Source organism: Haemaphysalis longicornis, unplaced genomic scaffold (genome assembly GCF_048455015.1).
Source record: "Haemaphysalis longicornis isolate Haplotype H1 unplaced genomic scaffold, Haemaphysalis longicornis Haplotype H1 scaffold_9, whole genome shotgun sequence".
Taxonomy (NCBI): Eukaryota; Metazoa; Arthropoda; class Arachnida; order Ixodida; family Ixodidae; genus Haemaphysalis; species Haemaphysalis longicornis.
This window is the reverse complement of record NW_027526460.1, coordinates 72,732,810-72,753,102: the sequence shown is the minus strand read 5'-3', so window position 1 is coordinate 72,753,102 and position 20,293 is coordinate 72,732,810. Positions and strand designations below refer to the sequence as shown.

Sequence of the window (20,293 nt, the reverse complement as noted above, 5' to 3'; positions counted from 1 at the left end):
GAGGGAGGGGGCGCTGACACAGCGTTTCCCACACCTTTTAATGTGGAATGCTTCTATAACTTCTCTCGTGGTTCTGTCCCGAAATTTTGATAAGACTGAAGCCTCGCAAAAAATCGGTGTACATCCACACGCAGAACAGTGTTTCGCCAAGTTAGAGCCATCCTTCGACTTTACAGAACTTCGATGCTCTTGCAGGCGTATATTTCGACTACCTGGGGGATATTTGACGTGCGCCGAAATGTCGAACACACGGGCGATTTCGCTTTTCGCCTCCATTAGAAAAGCTCACGCCGCGGCCGGTAGTCGAACGCGTGTCCTTGTGCTCAGCAATCTCTGCCTCTTTCACTGTTATTTATGTGAAAGCTACGACCTAGCTTGCTTGTCAACTTTACAGAGGAGTACCGTCTAGAGACACATTATACAAAATTTGCCCAAATAATCCAAAATTTCTGCGGGTATGCGAAGCTTCGTGTTTGAAATAAAATACCTTCAAGGACGCGTCATAAAATCCTATGAGTCTGTTTCGTTCGCAAAAGAATAACGAAATTGTCCCTTCATATTTTTTTCCCCAGTGGTTTCCTCGTTAGGGAAAATTGAAGCATGTAGGATAATCAAAGAAGCTGTCTTAGCCTTTGTGTCATCTCGCCTTCCCTCCTTCACCATTACGGCTGAAAAAGGGCGGAAAACTGTTTATCGGCAGTTCACGGACCACGGACAGACGAAATATAAAACGCGATAATAAAGCTCGTGAATAGTATAAGGTACCTATTGTTTCTGCATAAAACGAAGGTTTGGGCAGAACTAGGCTCCTAAAAAAAAAAAAACATTCGGCGCGGAGAAACACAAACGTGGCGTGTTTCTGACATCACCTGAAACGAAACCGCTAACGCGGAACAAACGGAGGTGCACTGCTGAAGTTGGAGAGCAAACGACGTTGCCTTCTCGGCTGCAAGGATAAGGCGTGCCCATCTTGCAGGTCGACAAGGAAGTCAAAGTTGTTAGCAGGCGAAGATCGAGATCAGCGCCCGCGTGACAACGATTGCGCGGCAGCCCTGTGCCAGAGTACATAAGGCTGTGGTCGAGATGCGTTTGGCGTAGCATTAGTGAAGTTATCCTTCGCGGTACGACGGCATGGCACCCTACCATCTTCTGGCCGCAGCAGCAGTACTGGCAGCAACTGCCTTCCGAGGCGTTGAGTTGACTTCCATATTACGCGATTGCGAAACGTTTGGCGAATGCAGAGACACGGGATACCGGGAGTGTCGTTCCAGGCGGTGGTACTGCGCTTGGTCCGGTGGCAACTGGGATTATGACGGTACGCTCGTGGCATCTTAAGCAATTCAGTTGGCGGTAAATTTGAACTTCGTATTGTGCCTTACTTTTGCCGTTCGGTAATTGTACGCGGCTAGACAGCGCATTTCGATGGCGGTTTGGGTATTCTGAGTTCCGGTCTGTAGTTTTGGCATTCTCCCAAATGCTGTGCGAGCATTACATTTTACACATTTACTTGGAACCGAAGATTTCTTGGATAACCTGTTCAAAATGCGTACGTCAGTTATTTGCTTTGTTTTTGTTTGTTTTTATGTTATTGTAGAATGATTCTAGGTTCCGTCAGAGCAATTTGTTATGACTTTTTTTGCATTTTTATACACGGCATTCTATAGTTACTGAGATGTAGTCTATGTAGCAATTGTAGAGGTATATGCTGTAATGGCTAACCTTTTCTAGCTATCACAACAGGCGTGGACAACCACCAAAAATATTGATAAAACGGTATAAAACATAAGCAGCCTGCCTCTATTGGCAATTTCACGAGTAGAACGCGCTCACAAACTCGGCGCACCAGCACAAGAATTAAATGTCCGCGTAATTGTACTGCAAGTGACTGCGGTCTTTGCGGTACTGCAAGGCATTGTACCGCCAAAAAAAATCCAACCAAATGACAAGCGAATCCTCTTTCGTTCATTCTGATAACGAACACAATGTCGTCAACAATGTTGGCTTGTCGAAATGCCTTTTCATCGTCACCAATTTAAACTTTGCCACCTGCAGATGTATACGCTAACGTTGACATCGATGGTAGCCCGGGAGGGAATGCAACTTCAATAGAATCTCCGTTTGACATTTCAAACATACCCTGCTCTCTCGCCGTATGACTACAAAATGCTCCTACAGCAAAATATACCCACAATGGGACAAGCTGAATGTATAATGTAGCTATTTTCACGCACTTTCAGTTCATGCACAAACGGTTCCCAGCAATGGAGCTGCCCTGAGCCGCCCCATGAACGTATCATCATCGGTCCATAATTTCAAAATTGCGGGCCTAACTATAACTTAAGGTGCGTTCCAATTTACCGTTTAGACAGCTTCGTTGCCGTCTTCGCGGACAGTACGCCATGTTAAGCCTCGTTCCAATTCGAACGAAGCAGTCAACGAAGACTGCTTCGAGGAGACAGCATCGAAGTCAGCAACGATGCAGGCTACCTTCCTGTCTAAACTGAAAAACGATGCCAGCGCCACCTTTTTGCGTTTTTAAGTTGAAACAAAAGCACTTGTTCCTTTATTTATATGTTTAGTATAATTTACTAGTGATGAAGATGACTTTGCCTAATTTTTAAACTTTCTAAAGTTTGTAATAACGATGGTAATATTAGTTACGAAACCTGCGGCTTGCTCAATCAACATGTCTGCTACGACGCTGTCCGACGCTGTCGTCTGCGCTGGCGTGGCTGGCGTTGCGTTTGCAACCGCGGCGCCGTCCCAATTTTATTCCTTTAGACGTCTAGTTAGACTGCTTCGTAGACTGTCTACCAAGCTGTCCGCGAATTGGAACGCAGCATTAGCACCATTAAAAAGTATTCTTAGCGCCCGCCACTGAGCAAGCCAAGTCGGGGGAAATCCGTTGCTCTTTAGGCTGCGCACTCTTTCCCTCTATACACATCGGAAGTGAACTTTGGGAACGCTCGTGAGCGTGGCTGTCTGAACTTGTGCCATTCCTTTGAGAATGGGCGGGGTGGCTGTGTTATCGTGCAGGCATGACCGATTGCCAGTACGGCGTCCACGGATGCGTCCAAGACTGGTGCGGTACGGCGCCGATATCAGGCACCTGCGAACCCATTCCGACGAGCTGCCGCGCGGGCTACACCTTCGACGCCACTTCCCAACGATGTGAAGGTGAGCGCCATCTTCCCATGCTCGGAGCGCCTTTCAGTAACTGAAACTCCTGCTTCTTTTTTGCCTGTTTCTGAAGAAGGGTGGGACAGGGGTGCTTGTTGAAGTTGCAATCGCTAACCTACGAACAAAATCTCGGGCCACCTCCATAACGCGCAACCTAAGGAGGGGCGAAGCATGCAGTGTATCAGTGTATTCTTGGCGACTCGGCGTTCTTACCAACGGAGATAAAACCGTTGAGGGGTGCAGGTATGCAGGTTTGCTGTAGAAGTGTCGTGTCTTTTTGTGTCTTTAAATGACGAAGTGTTCGAGCGCGAGGCCTAAACCAGTGTGCCGGTGTTTTTTTAGTACGCGCGTTACGTTCTAGTGCGGAGCTTAAACGAGTGCCTTGGCGTTTTAGTACCGTGACTACATGGGGTGGCGGTTGCGGCGACGACGACATGAAACGGCGAAAGTCCGACTGCCTAAGGGCGTGCGCCCCTAAAAAATGGCTTATTTTTAGGCCTTCTAAATCTAGTAATCAGGAGCGAAAGCAACGACTACGCACACAGCCCTTGCTTAAAATATCGCAGCTTTCCATCATCTGCATCTATTGGATGACAGGACCATTGAATCCGCTTGCGTTAGAGCCCAGCCGGCTCGCCGTTAATGGCGAGACTGAGGGACCAAGCGCCGAAAAAGCAGCCGTTTCACCCCCGCCTAGTCACGTGTTTGCGCTGAACTATTCACGCGATCCCGTGACTAGTTCAGTCCCGCCTAGACACTTGATCACGTGCGTAGTTGCACTTAAGCGCGCTCACAGACGGCCCAGCCGGCGCTGAGTGGTGAAGCGCAGGCAAAGCAGCCGTTTCATCGTCGCCTGGTCACGTGTTACTGCAGTGGCGCGGCTACGAGAGAGTGAAGTCGTAAGAAAGAAGGCGCAGCCTGCGCGCCGACGGCTGAAGGTGATTTGCGACGCGACCTTGAAAGATGCAACGATAAAAGTTGGAACGTTTTAATAGAGCTTGTGAAGGTGTGTAGCTTAGATGTTTTGAGGCTAGCTTCTTATACATTCCGTGGTGGAAATTCATGTTTCGACAAAAAAAAAATAGTTACATTGGGGGGTCGGTGCTGTGACCTCCGGAACAGTACGCCTTATGTAAGAAGAACTTGTTCGCACTTGATTTTTTTTTTTTCTGGAGCAGACATCGACGAGTGCGCCACCAATAAGCACAACTGCCGAGACGACCAGACGTGCGAAAACCGGCGCGGGAGTTTCACGTGCAAGTGCCAGTCGGGATACCGAGTGACCTCCTGGGGTTGCGAAGGTCAGCATCCTAGTAACTCCTTTCAAGCATTATTGCGGATTGTTAGCAACAAATCTCAGTTAAGCTGTAATAAACATGACTAAGGGCGTACAGAACACAACGGAAGAAACGAAAACGAATCGAACAAGCGCTGTTTGCTTCTCCACCATGTTGTTGTCTGTTTTGTTGCGGCTGTTTTGTGTGTTTGTTTTTTTGCGTCAAGCTCATTCTTGTTCTTGCCAAAAAACCATGATTCGTGGGAAAAGAAACAGAAAAATCGGATAAGCAATCTTCCTCTAGGGAAGAGTTGTTTTCCGCATGACCAGTGACCTCATAACGCCAAGAGAGGATCCACAATCCAAAGTTAACACTCCGCTCACGTGAACGTATACGTTCTAAGATATTCGGTTGCTTAACAAAGGTACTTTTTTTCTTACCTTTGTCAAAAATACACACCTCAATCAGGTCACATTGTTTTTATAGATAGCTGTGGTAGGCGTGTGAGCGGAAATTTCCATGTTGAACTGCCTCAGAAAGCAGACACCGCTTGCAGGCGCAGATCGGTTTCGTACGCTATAACTCTCGAAATACTAATGTTTGTTTTGTTTTGAGTGTGTGTGTGTGCAGCATTAAATTTTGATCTTTCGGACCGTGCTACTAGCACACTTTCTCACTTCTAGTTGTAGGCAAGTGCGGACGCCTGATCGTCTCACTCCGCTTCTCACGAAGCGCGCCCTGCTGATATGCACGCGTTGGATGCTGTTTCCATGGTATCCCTCACACATTACTCATAGTTGATGGACACTTTCTCCTCCTGTTCGCAGACATCAACGAGTGCACGCGCTCGTACGGCCGGGTGTGCTGCTCCAATTCCGTGTGCATCAACAAACCCGGCTCGTACGAGTGTGAGTGCAAGTCCGGTTTCGAGAAGGGTCCCAACGGACGCACATGCATCGGTGAGAATTCCCTCGTAAGCAGATATGACGAGGTATTTATACGCAGTGTTATTGAGGAGAAAGCCTTATACGTTTCGACGTTCTCCTGACCTCCGTCCTTGAGCAGGCCATCGTATCAAAAGGATTCTTCGTACAACTCATGATATAAAGAGATTCATCGTATACAAAGAAGTTCTCTCCCTTAGGAGAAAAAAAATGTTCCATAGTACAAGGTGTTCCATAGCCCTAGAATTTCCACAGCATGAAGATAGACTCGATGGTAGTGAGAGGTGGTCTGCTGCGCCAGTAGACAGAAGATGAAGAGAGCGGAAGAATGCAGCCGAATGAGCTAATGTGATCGCAGCGGAATTACAACTGTACTAATTAACGTTGAACAATGTGAATAACAGAGCAAATTTTCCTGAATGTCAGGCCTAATACATGGGTAGCCGGTAAAATAGTAACGTCGGAGGAGCAAGACGTATATGTCGACGGGCAACAAGGATATAGGAAGCGAGAACATGAAACAAAGTAAAGCATTAGTCCGCCTTTAGTGTATCGCCACTTCGACTTTTGCCTTCAAGGCGTCTTGGAGAAAACACAAGACCCTGTGAATTTTTCTCTCGGGTTTCGTCGGGTTTCGAAGCATTCCGCCTGTGCAGAATTGGAGGATTAGTTTTGTTTAGGAGAAAAATTGTCGTTGTTACGCAGCTTTTCAAAGAAACTACCAAAATTCTTGTGGTACTTGTGATGCTGACATTAAAGGAGCCATGAAGAGAAAACACAAGTTTGGTTCATTCAAAAGATTGTCTCGTTAGAATCATACTGACACCACTTTTAACGTAAACTTCGCTCAAATAAGCTACATAATTAGGAAAAACGGGAATGGTCATGCGACCCACCAGCTCATTTCCCGCAACAGAACCTGTGATGTCACATGGGCTAAGCTCTGCGATTGGCGGAGGCTGGCAGAAGCAGACGCAAATTAGGTAGAGCTTACAAACTAGACGAACGAGCGATTTGCGCTTAAATTTAGGGCACATTCTTTACAAAGCAATAAGAATGATGGGACAAACAGTGGAAGTTACGAAAGCACATGTAAACATAGAAGTACTGATACGTTCTGCTGTTCGTACTGTGCACAGCATGCTTTGGTTTAGCTGCACAGCACTACGGGGCTTGGGGTTGTCTCAGACGACACTGGCCGATTGACGCAAGCAACGGTGTCTTACGTGACCCCATTTGTCGAGCGAGCACTGTTTCAGGGAACGAATATTTTCTCCCAGAACAAAAACAAGCCAGGTTTAAACGCGGGCAAAAACAAACCAAACGCTTGCCACGGTATGGTGGCGCCATCTAGGTTACGGAACGTAAAGAAACGCGGGAACAAACCTACACCGCTTTACAGGGTGGAGACAACCTTTGAACGGTCCCGTGCCGCCGCAATTGGGCCAACGGGCTCAACGCGTTATTCTTTTCGTTTCCCACGAGACCTAGCAACGCGAAACAGACAATATGATTCAAACTTCTTCAGTAAACCGCGTTTCGGCGATAATTTTAGCGCGGTTTTGACACAATGACTTGCTTCGGCGGCGAGCGAGCAACCGAACATGGCGGCGCCAGCGTTACGTGTCTCTACCCTGTACGGCGGATGCGTGAATGAAGGTACTCTAGGCTGCAGAGCGGTCGGTTCCCGTGATGTCACTTGGGGCCACGAAAGCGCACGATTGAGCGGGAAAATCAAAATTTTAACCTAAATTGTTTAATTTCTCAGTGAATAAAGCACCGTTTGTATCCGGACAAGCGCTGGGGGCACTATAAAACACGAAATCTTTCGAATAAAACCAACTTGCATTTTCTCTTCATGGCTCATGACCTCGAACACAAAAACGAAAAGCGCCTTTAGATACTACATTTGCATAGTAATAGCTGGCTCGCGAATATTCTTGTAATGCAATTTCACGCGGTTCCGCCATTTCGCTTTGTTTTGCTCAGAGTCAGAATAAAGCAGCTGTACGTTCAAATTACGGCGGAAATCACATGTCTGCCGCACAAAAGGTATATGCCAAAGGGCGCAGGGGGTATGATCTAGCGCGCGATACATCGAACGTATAAAGAGAGAAGAGGTTGTTCTATCTTTTTGTTTTTCTCTGCAACAGACATCAACGAGTGCGACCTCAACACGCACAACTGTCAAGGAAACCAGACGTGCGTTAACCGGAATGGCGGCTTTGACTGCAAGTGTCCCTCGGGATACCGACTGAACTCCTTGAAAGAGTGCGTTGGTAAGTATGAGCCTTGCTCTCGTTTCAAACAGAATTACCGAATGCTAGTCGTCACTCCCATCCAAATCTGAATTACACCTGTACAACACAAATAAAAAGACAGTCACAACAGGAAACTTTGTTACATATCAGCGACAACCGGTTAAAGCAACTCAGCAACAGAGGCAGCTGTCAGCCCTACTAGCTATTAGTTGGCCGCACTCGCTCCTTTGGCGTCTAGGAACCTGCTTCGAAGCCGTCACTAACCGTTTCAACTGGCCGGTTGCGTCACATTCAGGCGATCCGTTGCAAGGCCTGCCAGGCTGTGTTTTGTTTAGCCATTAACCGTGTGCGACAGTGCAGCTGCTGTAACGATGCTGTGCCAGCACAAGTGGTCAATAAGTTGTACCGCCCAAATAAAGGCTTGTGCGAAAAAAAAAAGCCAAATTGATAAACCGAGCAGTGCCTGCTGATTCAGGAGGTTTAGAAGCAGCTGTCCTTAACCCCCCGTTCCCGTTAAGTTCAAAAGATAGCGCGTGCTAGCGGCTAATGTAGGAGCGATTCGCGCAACCCGCTGACGCCACGTTTCCGGTAGCGCTCGCTGCTCCCAGCCGGCGCGAACGCCCCAGGGAGGTAAATGATCACTCACCCAGCAAACGCGGAATGATTGCAACGTCGTGTATACAACAACCTGGAACCAGATTCTGACCTGAGCTATGCACTCGCGTCATAACGTTTGGATAAAAGAGTTATGCCCGTAAACGCGCGTTTTTTATACATTACTTATACTTTTTTGTAAGTCCGTAGCCTGTCCTTTCGCGTGTTCGCGCGCACGCGTGCGTGCGTGCGTGGGCTCAGGTAGGAGAGATGTGGAGGGTAAAATAATTTTGCCCATTTCTAAGCTGTGGGAATCTAATCCAGGCCCCAACTCTTCTGAAACGGTATTTTTAACCACTTGTCACACGATTGTCAACCGACAAGACGGTGTAACCATGGGATTGCACCGTTATAAGGTTCAGCAGGCACGGAAGCGATTCATCAGTGTTACTTGAAAAAGCAATGCGAAAAACTTAACATACATGCCGGTCTTCCGCAGACTCCAATTTTCGTGCTCACACTCGACTCAGATGGTTGCTCCAAAAACTGACAAAAATAACAGGGTCAATTCTTTCCCACAACAGGCCCACAATTCTTTCTTCAGGCCCACAACAAAGCCCGCATGCATTACAGCTACTCTACGTCTTTGTACATTGGTAGAGACTTATAATCTACGCGCTGCGGCTATAAACCCCGACGTGTTATAGCTTGCTGGCTTGCTTCCTCTATTTCTAAGAAAAAAGTTTTGTTTTCGCAGTTCACTCGCTCGACGTATTCCTCCAAAGAAGGTAAACAGGAGCATTTGTTTTCTTAGACCACCCGCCTAGAGAATCGTATCCTCGCCAGGCTGAATTTAATAAGAAAAAGTACATGTTCAGCTCTAAAAGGGCGTTAGGCAACTCTTCGGAGATAATGTCAATCCGAAGCTCGCCACGAAGTCCTGGCTCATGACAGACAGACAGACAGACAGACCGACAGACAGACAGACAGACAGACAGACAGACAGACAGACAGACAGACAGACAGACAGACAGACAGACAGACAGACAGAACTTTCTAATGTTGACTGAAGAGGTCAGCTCTGCTAGCGGCAGTGCTTGCTACGCGAGGTGGGGATACAGTATTAGAATTCGTGTTGGAGATACGGAAGACTACAATGAAAGAAAAAACCAAAAATTAAATGCAATGAAATACACCCAAAAAAGTGTGAGAAACTCATAAACAAGGAATATGCAACACCAAAGGCTAACTCATTTTGAGTCCGAACTGTTAACCGTTTTTTTCCCGTTATTGTTTGTTTATGCGTGTCTCCATTATGTCTAGTTGTAATAGGAGAGTGCAGACGTCTAATCGCCTCACTTAAGCTCTTCAGCACTCCCGGATTGTCGCGTCATTGTGTCATCGTTTCTACTACTTTCTCCCAATGCCTAGTCGGCTCAGTTAAAGCAGCCAACCTCATCCGCCTATCCGCAGACATCGACGAGTGCACTTCGTTCCCGAGGCGGGTGTGCCGGGGTCAGTCCGAGTGCGTCAACACCCCGGGTTCGTACTTCTGCGAGTGCAAGGAGGGCTTCAAGATGGGCTACGACGCCCACACCTGCATCGGTAAGCATTCCATCGTACAGATGTGCATTTGCTAGGCGCAGAAATGGGCGTGGGCAATGCCGGGGCTACGAATGTTCCTCTGTCAATCTGTAGACAACACAGCCAGAATCTTGCTTCCACAGGTGTATTTTATGGCGAAAGCCTTATTAGTGTTCTCATCAAAAGGTAAAAGTGACCGTACCTGCAGTCGTCGTCGTCGTCGTCAACGCTAATGGTACCACAATGGACGCCACTGTGAAAAAAAAAAAATGGCTCCAATCCACGCTATGAAGGTGGTTGGAAATCAACGCTTTAAATGACACCCACAACAATTTCCAATGCGACGTCACTTGAGTTCACACATGTGGCTCTACAAAGAGCGAAACCAGAGATTCTGCCACCCGTTACCTGGAACTCGCGGGGGCGGCGCGTACCGAATGCAGGAGCGAAGGCCACGGCAGAGCTAGAGCGGCGGACGCCGCCGCCGCTGTAGCCCGGCCGTGAGTCGGGAGAGAGAAAACGGAGAGGAGCGTCTTTCGAAGGGTGAGACAGCGGAACCTAGCCATCCTGATATGATAGCTCGGGGCTACACCACCGCGTGACACAAGCGCAGACACCGAAACAATTCGGCATGTGAGCGTAATGATTCCAATTTAGTCAATTTAGTAAGTGTGAGAATTGCAAGAAAGCTGAGGGAACTTTTATAATCGCTATTTATCAGAACCAGTTGCTCTTTCGCCTTTTGTAATAACTCTCAAAACACAACCGAATTGGCAATCAGCAATTCTGAAAAACGGAGCCTACTTCTAGGCAGCTCCCAGAAAGACAGCCTTGTCTTGGCTACTCAAAACTTGAACGGCTTCTTTTAAATTATTTAGCCCCATTATATGGTGTCAGCGACTAAATTGTATCAAAAAGGTGAAATGAGGCACTCAAAGCGCCATTTCACTTTATTTGAGTTACCAATATACCAATTCTCACATTTTCTTTCGGATGACGTCTTGGTGCACACACGCACAGGGTACGAACGGCGACGCGAATGATTCCCCGTCAAGGGAGATATGATTATCGCTTAGCTAAAAGCCTTTCTAATGCTGACGTTTAGGTTGTGCTGCGGTCCCCTGCGACAGCAAGCTGGAGCGCCACTGTGCATCCGTGGCGCCATAGAGCTTTGCGTGGCGCTCTTGGCCTCGAACGGCATTAGCTCCGGTGGCGCTGAGAGGGCCGCCGGTGCCAGCTAATCGCCCCGCCGCGCCAAAACCGAATTGCTGAGATGTACATACATGTTCCTGCCTCTTGATTGTGGGAAAGCTGCCGCGTGAATTTCGGCCAGTATGTCTGTAGTAGTAATTGGCATTAGTCTGTAGTAGTAAAGAAGCGAAAGCGAAGAAAGAAACGCAAACACTACGGAGCAGTAGAGCGTTTTTGTTAATCGCTGGACTTTTGTTTACAAAGCCCGCCAACCGACTTATGATTCCCAGGATTTTTTTTTTCTGGCTCATTAACAACAAAGGTGAACAGCCTCTGCTACGCGTTAAAACAATAAGCCCAACTTCTTCCCTGCGATTCCTTCAGTTTTCGCGCTCCCCGTTTGTGGGTGCGAGAGGAAAACACATAAAAGTGTTAGAAATATAGAGAGTCTGCAACACTTCCGATAAACGCTTTCACTCCTTCCTTAGCGTCTGGAAGCGCTGTGAAAGCTACACTCATCGCTAGCACGGGATGGCACTGCGTGATTTCCTCGTCACAGCAGATACGCCATCCGTTCCTGCTTTGCTTTTGTGGCTTTTGTTTATAAAGTGACTATAGAATGCGTCCATTAATGCAACGAAAGGAAAGCCGGCCAATAGCCGCTACACTGCTGTAATGACGTAGTTCCAGCGGTCGAAGAACGCCAAGACCACAAAAGAGGGGAAAAATTTTCGAGCAAGTTTCTAAGTTGTCTGATGGTCATAGAGCAGTAATTTTTGGCTGAGGCTGGGTTGAGACTGTTGCCGCAACTGTCGTAAAGAATGACGTCATTTCACGTCTCTGCCAACCGAACTGCATGACACGCCATTTTCTTACGTCCATAGATCACGATATGGCTTTTGCGTCGGTAGGCTGAACTTAGCATGAGGTACTCTGCCAGCCCCCTAAACTAAGTGCTGGATCTGTTGGTTGATTACGTTCTTAAAGCATTTAAGGTTTTGAAACAAAGTTGAACAAAGCATTGCAGAGTCATTTTAAGGGCATCGCTGTTAGGCAATGCCTATGCATGCGCAGAACAATGGGGAATCAAGCAAGCGCAGCCATCGTGTCGTCGAGCGTTGCAAGTCACCAGCGAGCCACGCCGCTTTGCGTGGCAGCAGTGTTGTCACCAATGACGCCCGGATGGTTCTAGTACAAAGCCAACATCCTTAAGCAAGAACTTTCAAAATTCCCCGCACCAGTTTAATCTCAAAACTAGCCAACAATAGCCGCTGCGCCAAACGGTGTTCAACTGGACGTTAATGGTTTCGCCTTCACCCCTCATCAGGAGGACTTAGGCGTCCTCAAATTTTTCATGCTTTTAATTGACGTATTTTTATTATTCGTTATTATTATTATGTCAGTAGATGAATGAGAACAAGGCCAAGTAGTAGTAGTAGTAGTAGTAGTAGTAGTAGCAGTAGCAGTGGAGCTGGTAGTAGTATTAGCACTAGTAGTGATAGTAATAGTAGTAGTAGTAGTAGTAGTAGTAGTAGTAGTAGCAGAAATAGTAGTAGTAGTAGCAGTAGCAGTAGTAGCAGGAGCAGTAGTAGTGGTAGTAGTAGTAGTAGTAGTAGTAGTAGTAGTAGTAGTAGTAGTAGTAGTAGTAATAGTAGTAGTAGTAGTAGCAGTAGTCGTAGCAGTAGTAGTTGTACTAAAACATTGCTGCTTAAGCAACTTTACTTTTTTACCCAAACCATTGCATTGATTCTCATTCTGCTTTTGAGACTGATATTGCTGGGCGTGGCCACCTTTGGTGTGCCATGACACTTCAGTGTCATTTAAAAGCTTCGAGGTTTGCAGACCTTCTTACACATTCTCTCTCCTACTGTGCGACCTTCTCCACCGGTTTCAGACGTGAATGAATGCGAGGAAGGCGCACATGACTGCGAGCACAGGTGTATCAACCAGTGGGGCTCGTTCCGGTGCGCCTGCCACAGTGGCTTCGGCCTCGACGAGGATGGCCGTACCTGCGTGGGTGAGTACATTATCCCTCGACAGTCCGCCTACTCGAGTACGGGGGATCGCGGAAATATTACCCTTTCTAATAGTACAAACACCAATTGGATCATAGGATGGCTGAAAAATTCGAATAAAACACTTTCTCAAATGTAAAGCCACTTTAGGGCACTGAGTATTTTACTGAAAAGAAAATTTTATTTCAAGAAAATTTTATTGTGCAGTACAAATCCCTTCAACACCCTTCTAGTTTCTAGCAGCTTTTTTGAACTTGTTTGTGTCTCCGGAAAAGTATTTTCGGTTATACAGGTATTTCTAAGATTACAGCACTTACGTACAGTGGAACCCCGCTAATACGTCCCCGGACTTACGACGACCCGCTTCTTACGACGAATCACCGTGGTCCCGGCGAACTCCACTTAGAAACAATGCATTCAAAACCCCGATCATATGACGCTCGAGTGCACGCGATCCGCTTCATACGACGGACTCTGGCACGGACAAACCGGCGCTATTCTCTTATTTTAGACCGCTTCGCCGCCTCGTCCCGACCTTCTTCATTCCTCACCCCCATTTGACGCTGCTAGATGTTCAAAGGTACCCAGGCGGGCCAGACCATTTGCTGAACAGACGCAAGCAAGCAGGTGGGTACTCGTGAGGGGGAGTTAACCTGCGACGGCCCTACGCGGCAGCAGTACGCCAACGTGCCAACCGTGTGAAGTCGAAGCTCAGGTGGCAGGCGGACCGTGAATTTGAAGTTCGTGTCGAGCTTCAATAGCGACGGCACGGGACCATTCAAAGGGTGCCTCCGCCGTGTACAGCAATGCCGTTTTGGGTTTTTTTTTTTAAATCTTCGCCTTGTACTATCGTTCATTTCGCCTGGCCTTGGAAGTTCCACCCTCGTCGTTTCCCCTCTAAATTTGCTCGACCATGTCGCTTACCTCGCGCGCGCAAAGCACGGAGTGGGCGGGCTATAAATAGCGCCGGGCAGCGCGGGTGTCGCATAGCGCACGGCGCTTGGCTGGCTTGCTAGCGCGGACGCCATGGAGGAGAGGGGGGCATCCGTCCGCATCCCTCTTCCGTTCTTCTCTCCCACAGCTGTGTGCAACACTCTCACTCCGGCTCATTAGCATACCACAGCTGGCGCGCTTGTTTGGCGCGCGCTTCGCTGCGTTAACAACTGCTCCGGTGCGCGCAAGTGCGCGCATGCGCGACTGTCCTCCATTGTCTCCTCTCCTTCAATCGCTGTGAATATAGAGCGGGTATCGCGCCGCGGCGGTTCAGTCAAGCGCTCGCTCTCGCACTGACGTGACCTTGCTTTGACTACTTCGTGCTTGACTTGATTCTTCCGATGAAGACGTGATGGAAGCGACGGTCCCTTCAGCGAGTGGTGTGACACAACTATTAGGCCCATCGTCCCGCGTATAGGAACACCCGCATGTGATGGAAATGCATCATACGCGTTCACAACACGTTTCACGCGATTTAGAGAATCAACCCAACGGAAACACCAATTGAACCCCCTGATGCGTCGCATCACACCAGGGTTCCCTCGCGGGAAGATGGGCGTAATTTTTTTAAAACTTGGGATTTCAGCTAATGGTTCGCAAATCACGCGATAACACGCTAAATATAGTAGTTTAAATAAGTTCTTAGCCCACGTGTCGCGTGAGACCGTCTACTAGGCGGGCATTCACCCACACCCCGGTCGTACGACACCCCGGTCATACGACACTTTCTCGCGGTCCCTTGAAAGTCCTATTGTCGGGGTTCCACTGTATAAAACATCCTGAAGTCACACTTCTTCATATGTCTAGAATATGGCAATGCGAAAATCGCTTGCAGCTTGACCACAAGCAGCCATGGGAGGCCATGTGGTACGTCCCTCGAACCCCTTGGTAGGTCCCTCGAACCCCTTCGGGCGGGGTCAGGGACCGCTGTGCACCTACCAGTTGAAAAGGTACAAGCACCCCCTGTCTCGGCAGGGGTTGATGGGCTCGGGCACGAAACCCCACTGCGGCAGACGTGGTAGGACGCTCTGGAGCCGCTGGTCACCCCCCAGAATAAAAATGGGGACAGGCGCCCTCCGCACGGAGGATCCAGTGTACTGGAAAGCGTTCCACAACATCGGTTTGTACCATGGGGTACGAGAATGTGGGAGGTACTTCGGGTACCGCAGAGCACCAACCAGTAAAAATTGGTACAAGCACCCTTGCACAGGGGATCTCGTGCTTGGGAAGTTACCCGACTTTGTCGGGAGGAGGAGGAGGAGGTAGCCTTTATTGTGGCAGGAAGACTCTACGTCAAATGGGGGAAGGGGAAGTAGAGGGGGGGGGGGGTTGTAAAGTTCGACCCAAAACAGGTGGGCTCCTTAAGAATGCTGAAGAGGCCGCGTGGGGTGAGGAGAGCAGGTTCACGACTCTAGACTGCTCGCGCTAGACCGCTTTTTAGGGAAAAGTGTGCAATTAAAGCCAGCATGGAGGGTTCCAGTGTACGAGGGTCGATGTAAAGAGAGGCTGTATTTAGAGGAGGCTTGAAGGTTCTGTAGCGCGCGAACTTCGGGCAGTGCCAAATTAGGTGCTGGAGATGGGCGGGTGTGGGGGAGGCACAGAAGGGACATCGAGGCGGTAGAGACGTGGTGTACCATTTACGGAAGGTCTCAGGGGTAAGGCTAGCATTAGCAAAATATTTGTTTATGAAAATTTCGGCTGATCTTGGGAGCGGGGGCAGGGCGGATAAAAAGCCGGTTGGAGTCAGGGCCTTGAGGCGGTCTTTTTTCTCCTTTTTGTAACGTAGAAGCTGTATCCCTGGTGGTAATGTCTCAGTAGGTGGAGGAGCCAAGTCGGGTAGCAGCGGAGGACTAGAGGTTATACACTCCCGCGCAGCCGAGTGGGCTGCCTGGTTCCCCGGTGATGACTCCTCGTGTCCAGGTGACCAGTCGATGCGAACATGAATGCCGCTAGATTTCAGGATGGAGATCTGATGAATGATTTTGTTGGCGATGGTATTGGTCGACGTAGGACATTTTAGAGTCTGTAGGGCTTCGAAAGAGTCTGTCAGGATGCGTATCTGGGAAGGCACGGGGGAGGGAAAGTCAAACATGAGGTAGTCTATGGCTTGAACAATAGCATGGAGTTCCGCGGAAATGCCCCAGTGGAAGGGGTCGTAGCTTTTTCCTGCTACAGGCGGTAAATAGTTGAGCGTCCACCATGGATTTCGAAGTCACAATGTGCATTCGTGTGCCTCAGTGGCGCAGGGAACCTACCAGTAAAATAGGTACAAGAAACTCCTTGGCTTCACGGAAAATCGCCCCTATGGAATGGGGCGGCTGCAAAAATGCAGGAACGTTTTTTACGAGTTGATGTACAAGTTCGCAAGTTTACCTGATTACGTGATTACAGGTTTACCTGATATTAAATATTCATTCCAAATTGTTTTATTTACCATGAGTCTCACATGACGCCTTTTGTTTAAGCATACGCAGTCTGTGTCGCTATATCTCTAAAGCCACAAGAAATGTTCATCACTGCAATAATTGTCGTTCACAGTATGGTTCCACTGGGGTCACCTCACAAATATTGTGATACATCACCACCATCATAACAGTTTCTTTTCAAGGTTTAGCAGTCGTAAGTATCTTAACACCGTTTCAAAGAACTGAGCACAACTCTGAATGAAGGGGGCATGAAAGAACCCAATTGCAGTCACGTGTGTTCTAAAATCGTGTTCTCGAACCACGTGAATGCACGTGTTTGCAGAAAGGGAACGTTGCCAGACTAGGGGAGGAGGGTGCACCAGCAGGTGCGTCAGCCACCCGGGATACTACTGTTAGTGTCCCGACGGCTACATCCTCACCAGTGGCAGAAGGAGCTGCAATGGTACGTTCAACAGGGTACTTTTGAATGCGCAGTATACTCAACTGAAGTTTGTATGACATTAGTTCTCACTCTGATTCTCATAGGAGCCATGAAGACAAAATACGACTTTGGTTCAATAGACGATTGATTTGCCCAGATAACAATGACACAAAATTCATCCCAAACTTCGAACAATTAATAAACATATTGAGGAAAACAGATGCAGTAGTTGCAACTCCCCCAGCCACTTCTCGGGGATTTATTTGTGACGTCCCATAATCTTGTTTTTACGACTGGTGGCATCCGACCCCGGTTGCCGCTAAGGAACATTGCTGGGAGATCGTAGTTGGGACTCTAGTTCCCTTTCATCCCATAATTTGAATCCTAACACGCAGTTAAAACAGTTATAACTGTTTTCTAAGTACGGAACCCTTTAGGGGCCCGCTTGTTTTCGTAGCTCGTCCGCGGCCACGGTATCTAGCCACCGCAGTCGGGTGCCGTCACGCACCCAAACAGTCACGCGGATTAAGCACCCAATTAAGTCCCTCGATTCAGCCTTCCGGGCAAAAGTTAGTAGTATACTTGAACAAGAGGTTTATATCGGCAGAACCGTTCGAAACTCCTGCAACTGCTAGTACCGCTTACACGTCCCAGTTAGTACAACAAAAACTGCGGTACGTTTGAGGCACAATATAGTACTTAACCGGCAGTACCCGCGTTAGTTTAGTTAGGAATGCTCATTCGGTTAGTTTTTACTATAATAAGCGCAAAAAAGTGGCTACAGAAGAAACAAAACGAGGCGTTTAAAATGGCCCAGAAATGCTCCAGTTAATTCGAGATAAAAGCAAGCACACAAAGAGCAGAACTCTACCTTGTGCTAAGCAACTCAGAACAGAAAATACAAAATAAGAAAAGGATGCGAGCTGCCCCAGGAGAAGGTGAGGTGCGAGAGCACTTCGAAGGCGGGAAAATTGAATTGCATTGAACAAACCTCTGTTCAATTCGCCAAGAGAGAAGTCAGACAGGGAGGAGAGCGTTGGCGGTGGTAGCAACAAAAAGCGGAGAACGACGCCACAGCCCCTCTGGCCAATCACTGCTCCGCAATTCATAGTTTTCACGTTTAGTATAACTGTTCTAACTTTTCATTGCTAGCCCCTGTTGAGCCACTCCTTTCCGTACTCCATCACTGTAGCATCAAATTTAGCCGTTCCTCTAGTTTTTTGTTAAAGAACGTTTTTCGTGGCTGGAATGGATGGGAGTTGACCTGAACAAAGTTGTATTTTGTATTCCGGGCACCTGTAAAGCATGCAAGGGTACCTGCTTAATTTTTTGTGCTCGTACTCGGGTATTTACCTCGAATAGGTTTGAAATAGGTGTGAGTACAAACAGGCACCACGTGGTCTGCCGGCTTGTACTCATAAACAAAAGCGATTGCTAAAGCATCAGGGTTAAAGATGGCAAACATCGAGTTCTGCATAGTTAACTGCTAAGCCTACTCTCCCCTTAACCAAACTTTACGTTGATGCCAGAACAATCACTGTAGTTGGCGTGATAACCTTCGTCGCCTATCTGATTGGTCAAGGAGCGAGATGTGAACCATCACAATTGTCGCCTTCGACAATTGTGCCTAAACTGAGACCTGTATAAGCTGAGACTTGTCATTGCTTTGCGAAAGTGGCGTAAAGGGCAGTTTAAATAATTTGTTTTCTTTGTACTGCTATTTAAAGAAATGAGATACTGAGCTGGGTGGGGCGATAATTTCTCAATTTATTTGTGGCAACTGCTGAAATTGGTGCCCTGGGAAAAAGCCGGGCGCTTGTTCTATCCCCTCGCATGTCTCAGACTGCACTGTGTAGCTCGTTGCTGTTTAGTGTAATCGTTCCAGTTGAAAAGTACGGTGCACTCCTGTATTCCCTCTCATGTGCTATGTAGTCTGCAGTGTATTGAGCTTCTAGTTACGATGTCGAGCGTTACCAGAAAACTCAACCCATCCGAGTGCACATCAGCGTGTACCTTGTGAGGAGCAGCCGGCGTCGGCCAACTCGACTTTTGAGTACACCCTGCCCGGCTTCCGTGGCGTGATCTCACGCATGCTGTTCTCCTCGCCAGTTCACTTACGTTCGTTACTGAAGTGGGGAGCACAGAGCCGAGTTCGCGCTACAGACGCTGAGTTCTCGAAGTTTGTTGCCGCGGGTTCTAGCGCACGCTAACGCGGTCCACTTTGGGAGAGATGCGAAAGGCTGCAGAAGAAGCGACCCGGGCCTCCCAGTCATGGAGACATTTCAGCGGCAAGTTCGGAAATAAATGTTAGGTGCGACAGCCCTGTCTCCAACGAAAAGAGGAGGCGGCCAGCTCTGCTGTTTCCCCTACTTTGCCTCACTAGTGCACGCTGCGCCATTTTTTTTCTGATGTACTGGGTAGCAAGTAAGGAGTTTCATGAGCTACACGGCTTGTAAATCTGTCCTCTACGTGCCAGACCTACAAGCCTGACTCTGCATGCTTTATCGACGGTTGGACACGCACTGTATGAGATGCATTTAGCTTGGTCAGGGTTTGTCGAAGCGGCAAAACTGAGCGAAGGCCCGATCCATTTATTGTTAGGTGCTAACGTAAGGCCTAGAATTGGAAGTTTGGGTACATACGGAACGTTTTGACATTTACGCTACGTTTCGGGTTGGGGATACTGCGTTTCTTTTGGTATGAGTCGTGATGTGTAAAGTTAATAGAGCCGACTTGTTCAATTCACACTCGAGTCCTTTTCCCCTGAAGTAACGTTGTCTTCCTTCTATGGTTGTTTCCAGTGTACCGTTAGAGCCCCTTGAGATCTAGCTACTACACAAGAAACGGCCAGCCTCACCATCCTCACCCCATCGACGAAAGCCGCCGCCGAAGAAGCCTCCATTGCTCCAGCCATTACCACAGGGATAGGTGCTATCACGATTGTCAGATTCCAAGGTTCAGTGGCGTACGCATGCAGATTTAATTTACGGGGCAGCATGCTCAAAATGGGAAAGGGAAGCATGGAGAAAGAAACGATAGAAAACAACAAAAGGAGAAAAACGAAAGGCTGAGGCAAGGCATTTATTTATATTAAGCATAAAAAAACTTCGGGAACATTCCGATTGTATTCTTTTTCGCCACATTGCAATTGCAAAAGAGCCGATGGTCATGGCGAGAGCACACATTGAAACCACATACCGCATATGCCTTGTGCGTCTCTTGCGACACCGAAATGATTGTCGGTAGTCATTATTTGGGGAGAAGCACAGTTACAGCCCCATCCCTCCCCCCATCCTCCGGATCAGCAATTTTGGAAGGAGGGGGGTGGCCCGATTGGCACCTCCTAGCGTACGCCCATTCCCCGGCGGCTTGTAGCATTAGCCACAAGGTCTCGTCAGCAAGACGGC

General features: G+C 48.2%; 1 protein-coding gene across 1 annotated transcript; it reads left to right on the top strand.

The window, feature by feature from the left end:
- The first annotated feature begins 1,077 nt into the window (after nucleotides 1-1,077).
- On the top strand, nucleotides 1,078-19,976 carry LOC144153102 (fibrillin-2-like). The gene is made up of 9 exons (XM_077684762.1): nucleotides 1,078-1,315; nucleotides 3,037-3,177; nucleotides 4,359-4,481; nucleotides 5,285-5,416; nucleotides 7,555-7,680; nucleotides 9,730-9,861; nucleotides 12,926-13,048; nucleotides 16,788-16,907; nucleotides 19,688-19,976. Exons 1-8 carry the CDS (start codon nucleotides 1,132-1,134, stop codon nucleotides 16,859-16,861), a joined length of 1,035 nt encoding a protein of 344 aa, XP_077540888.1. The 5' UTR covers nucleotides 1,078-1,131; the 3' UTR covers nucleotides 16,862-16,907; nucleotides 19,688-19,976.
- Nucleotides 19,977-20,293: the final 317 nt, after the last annotated feature.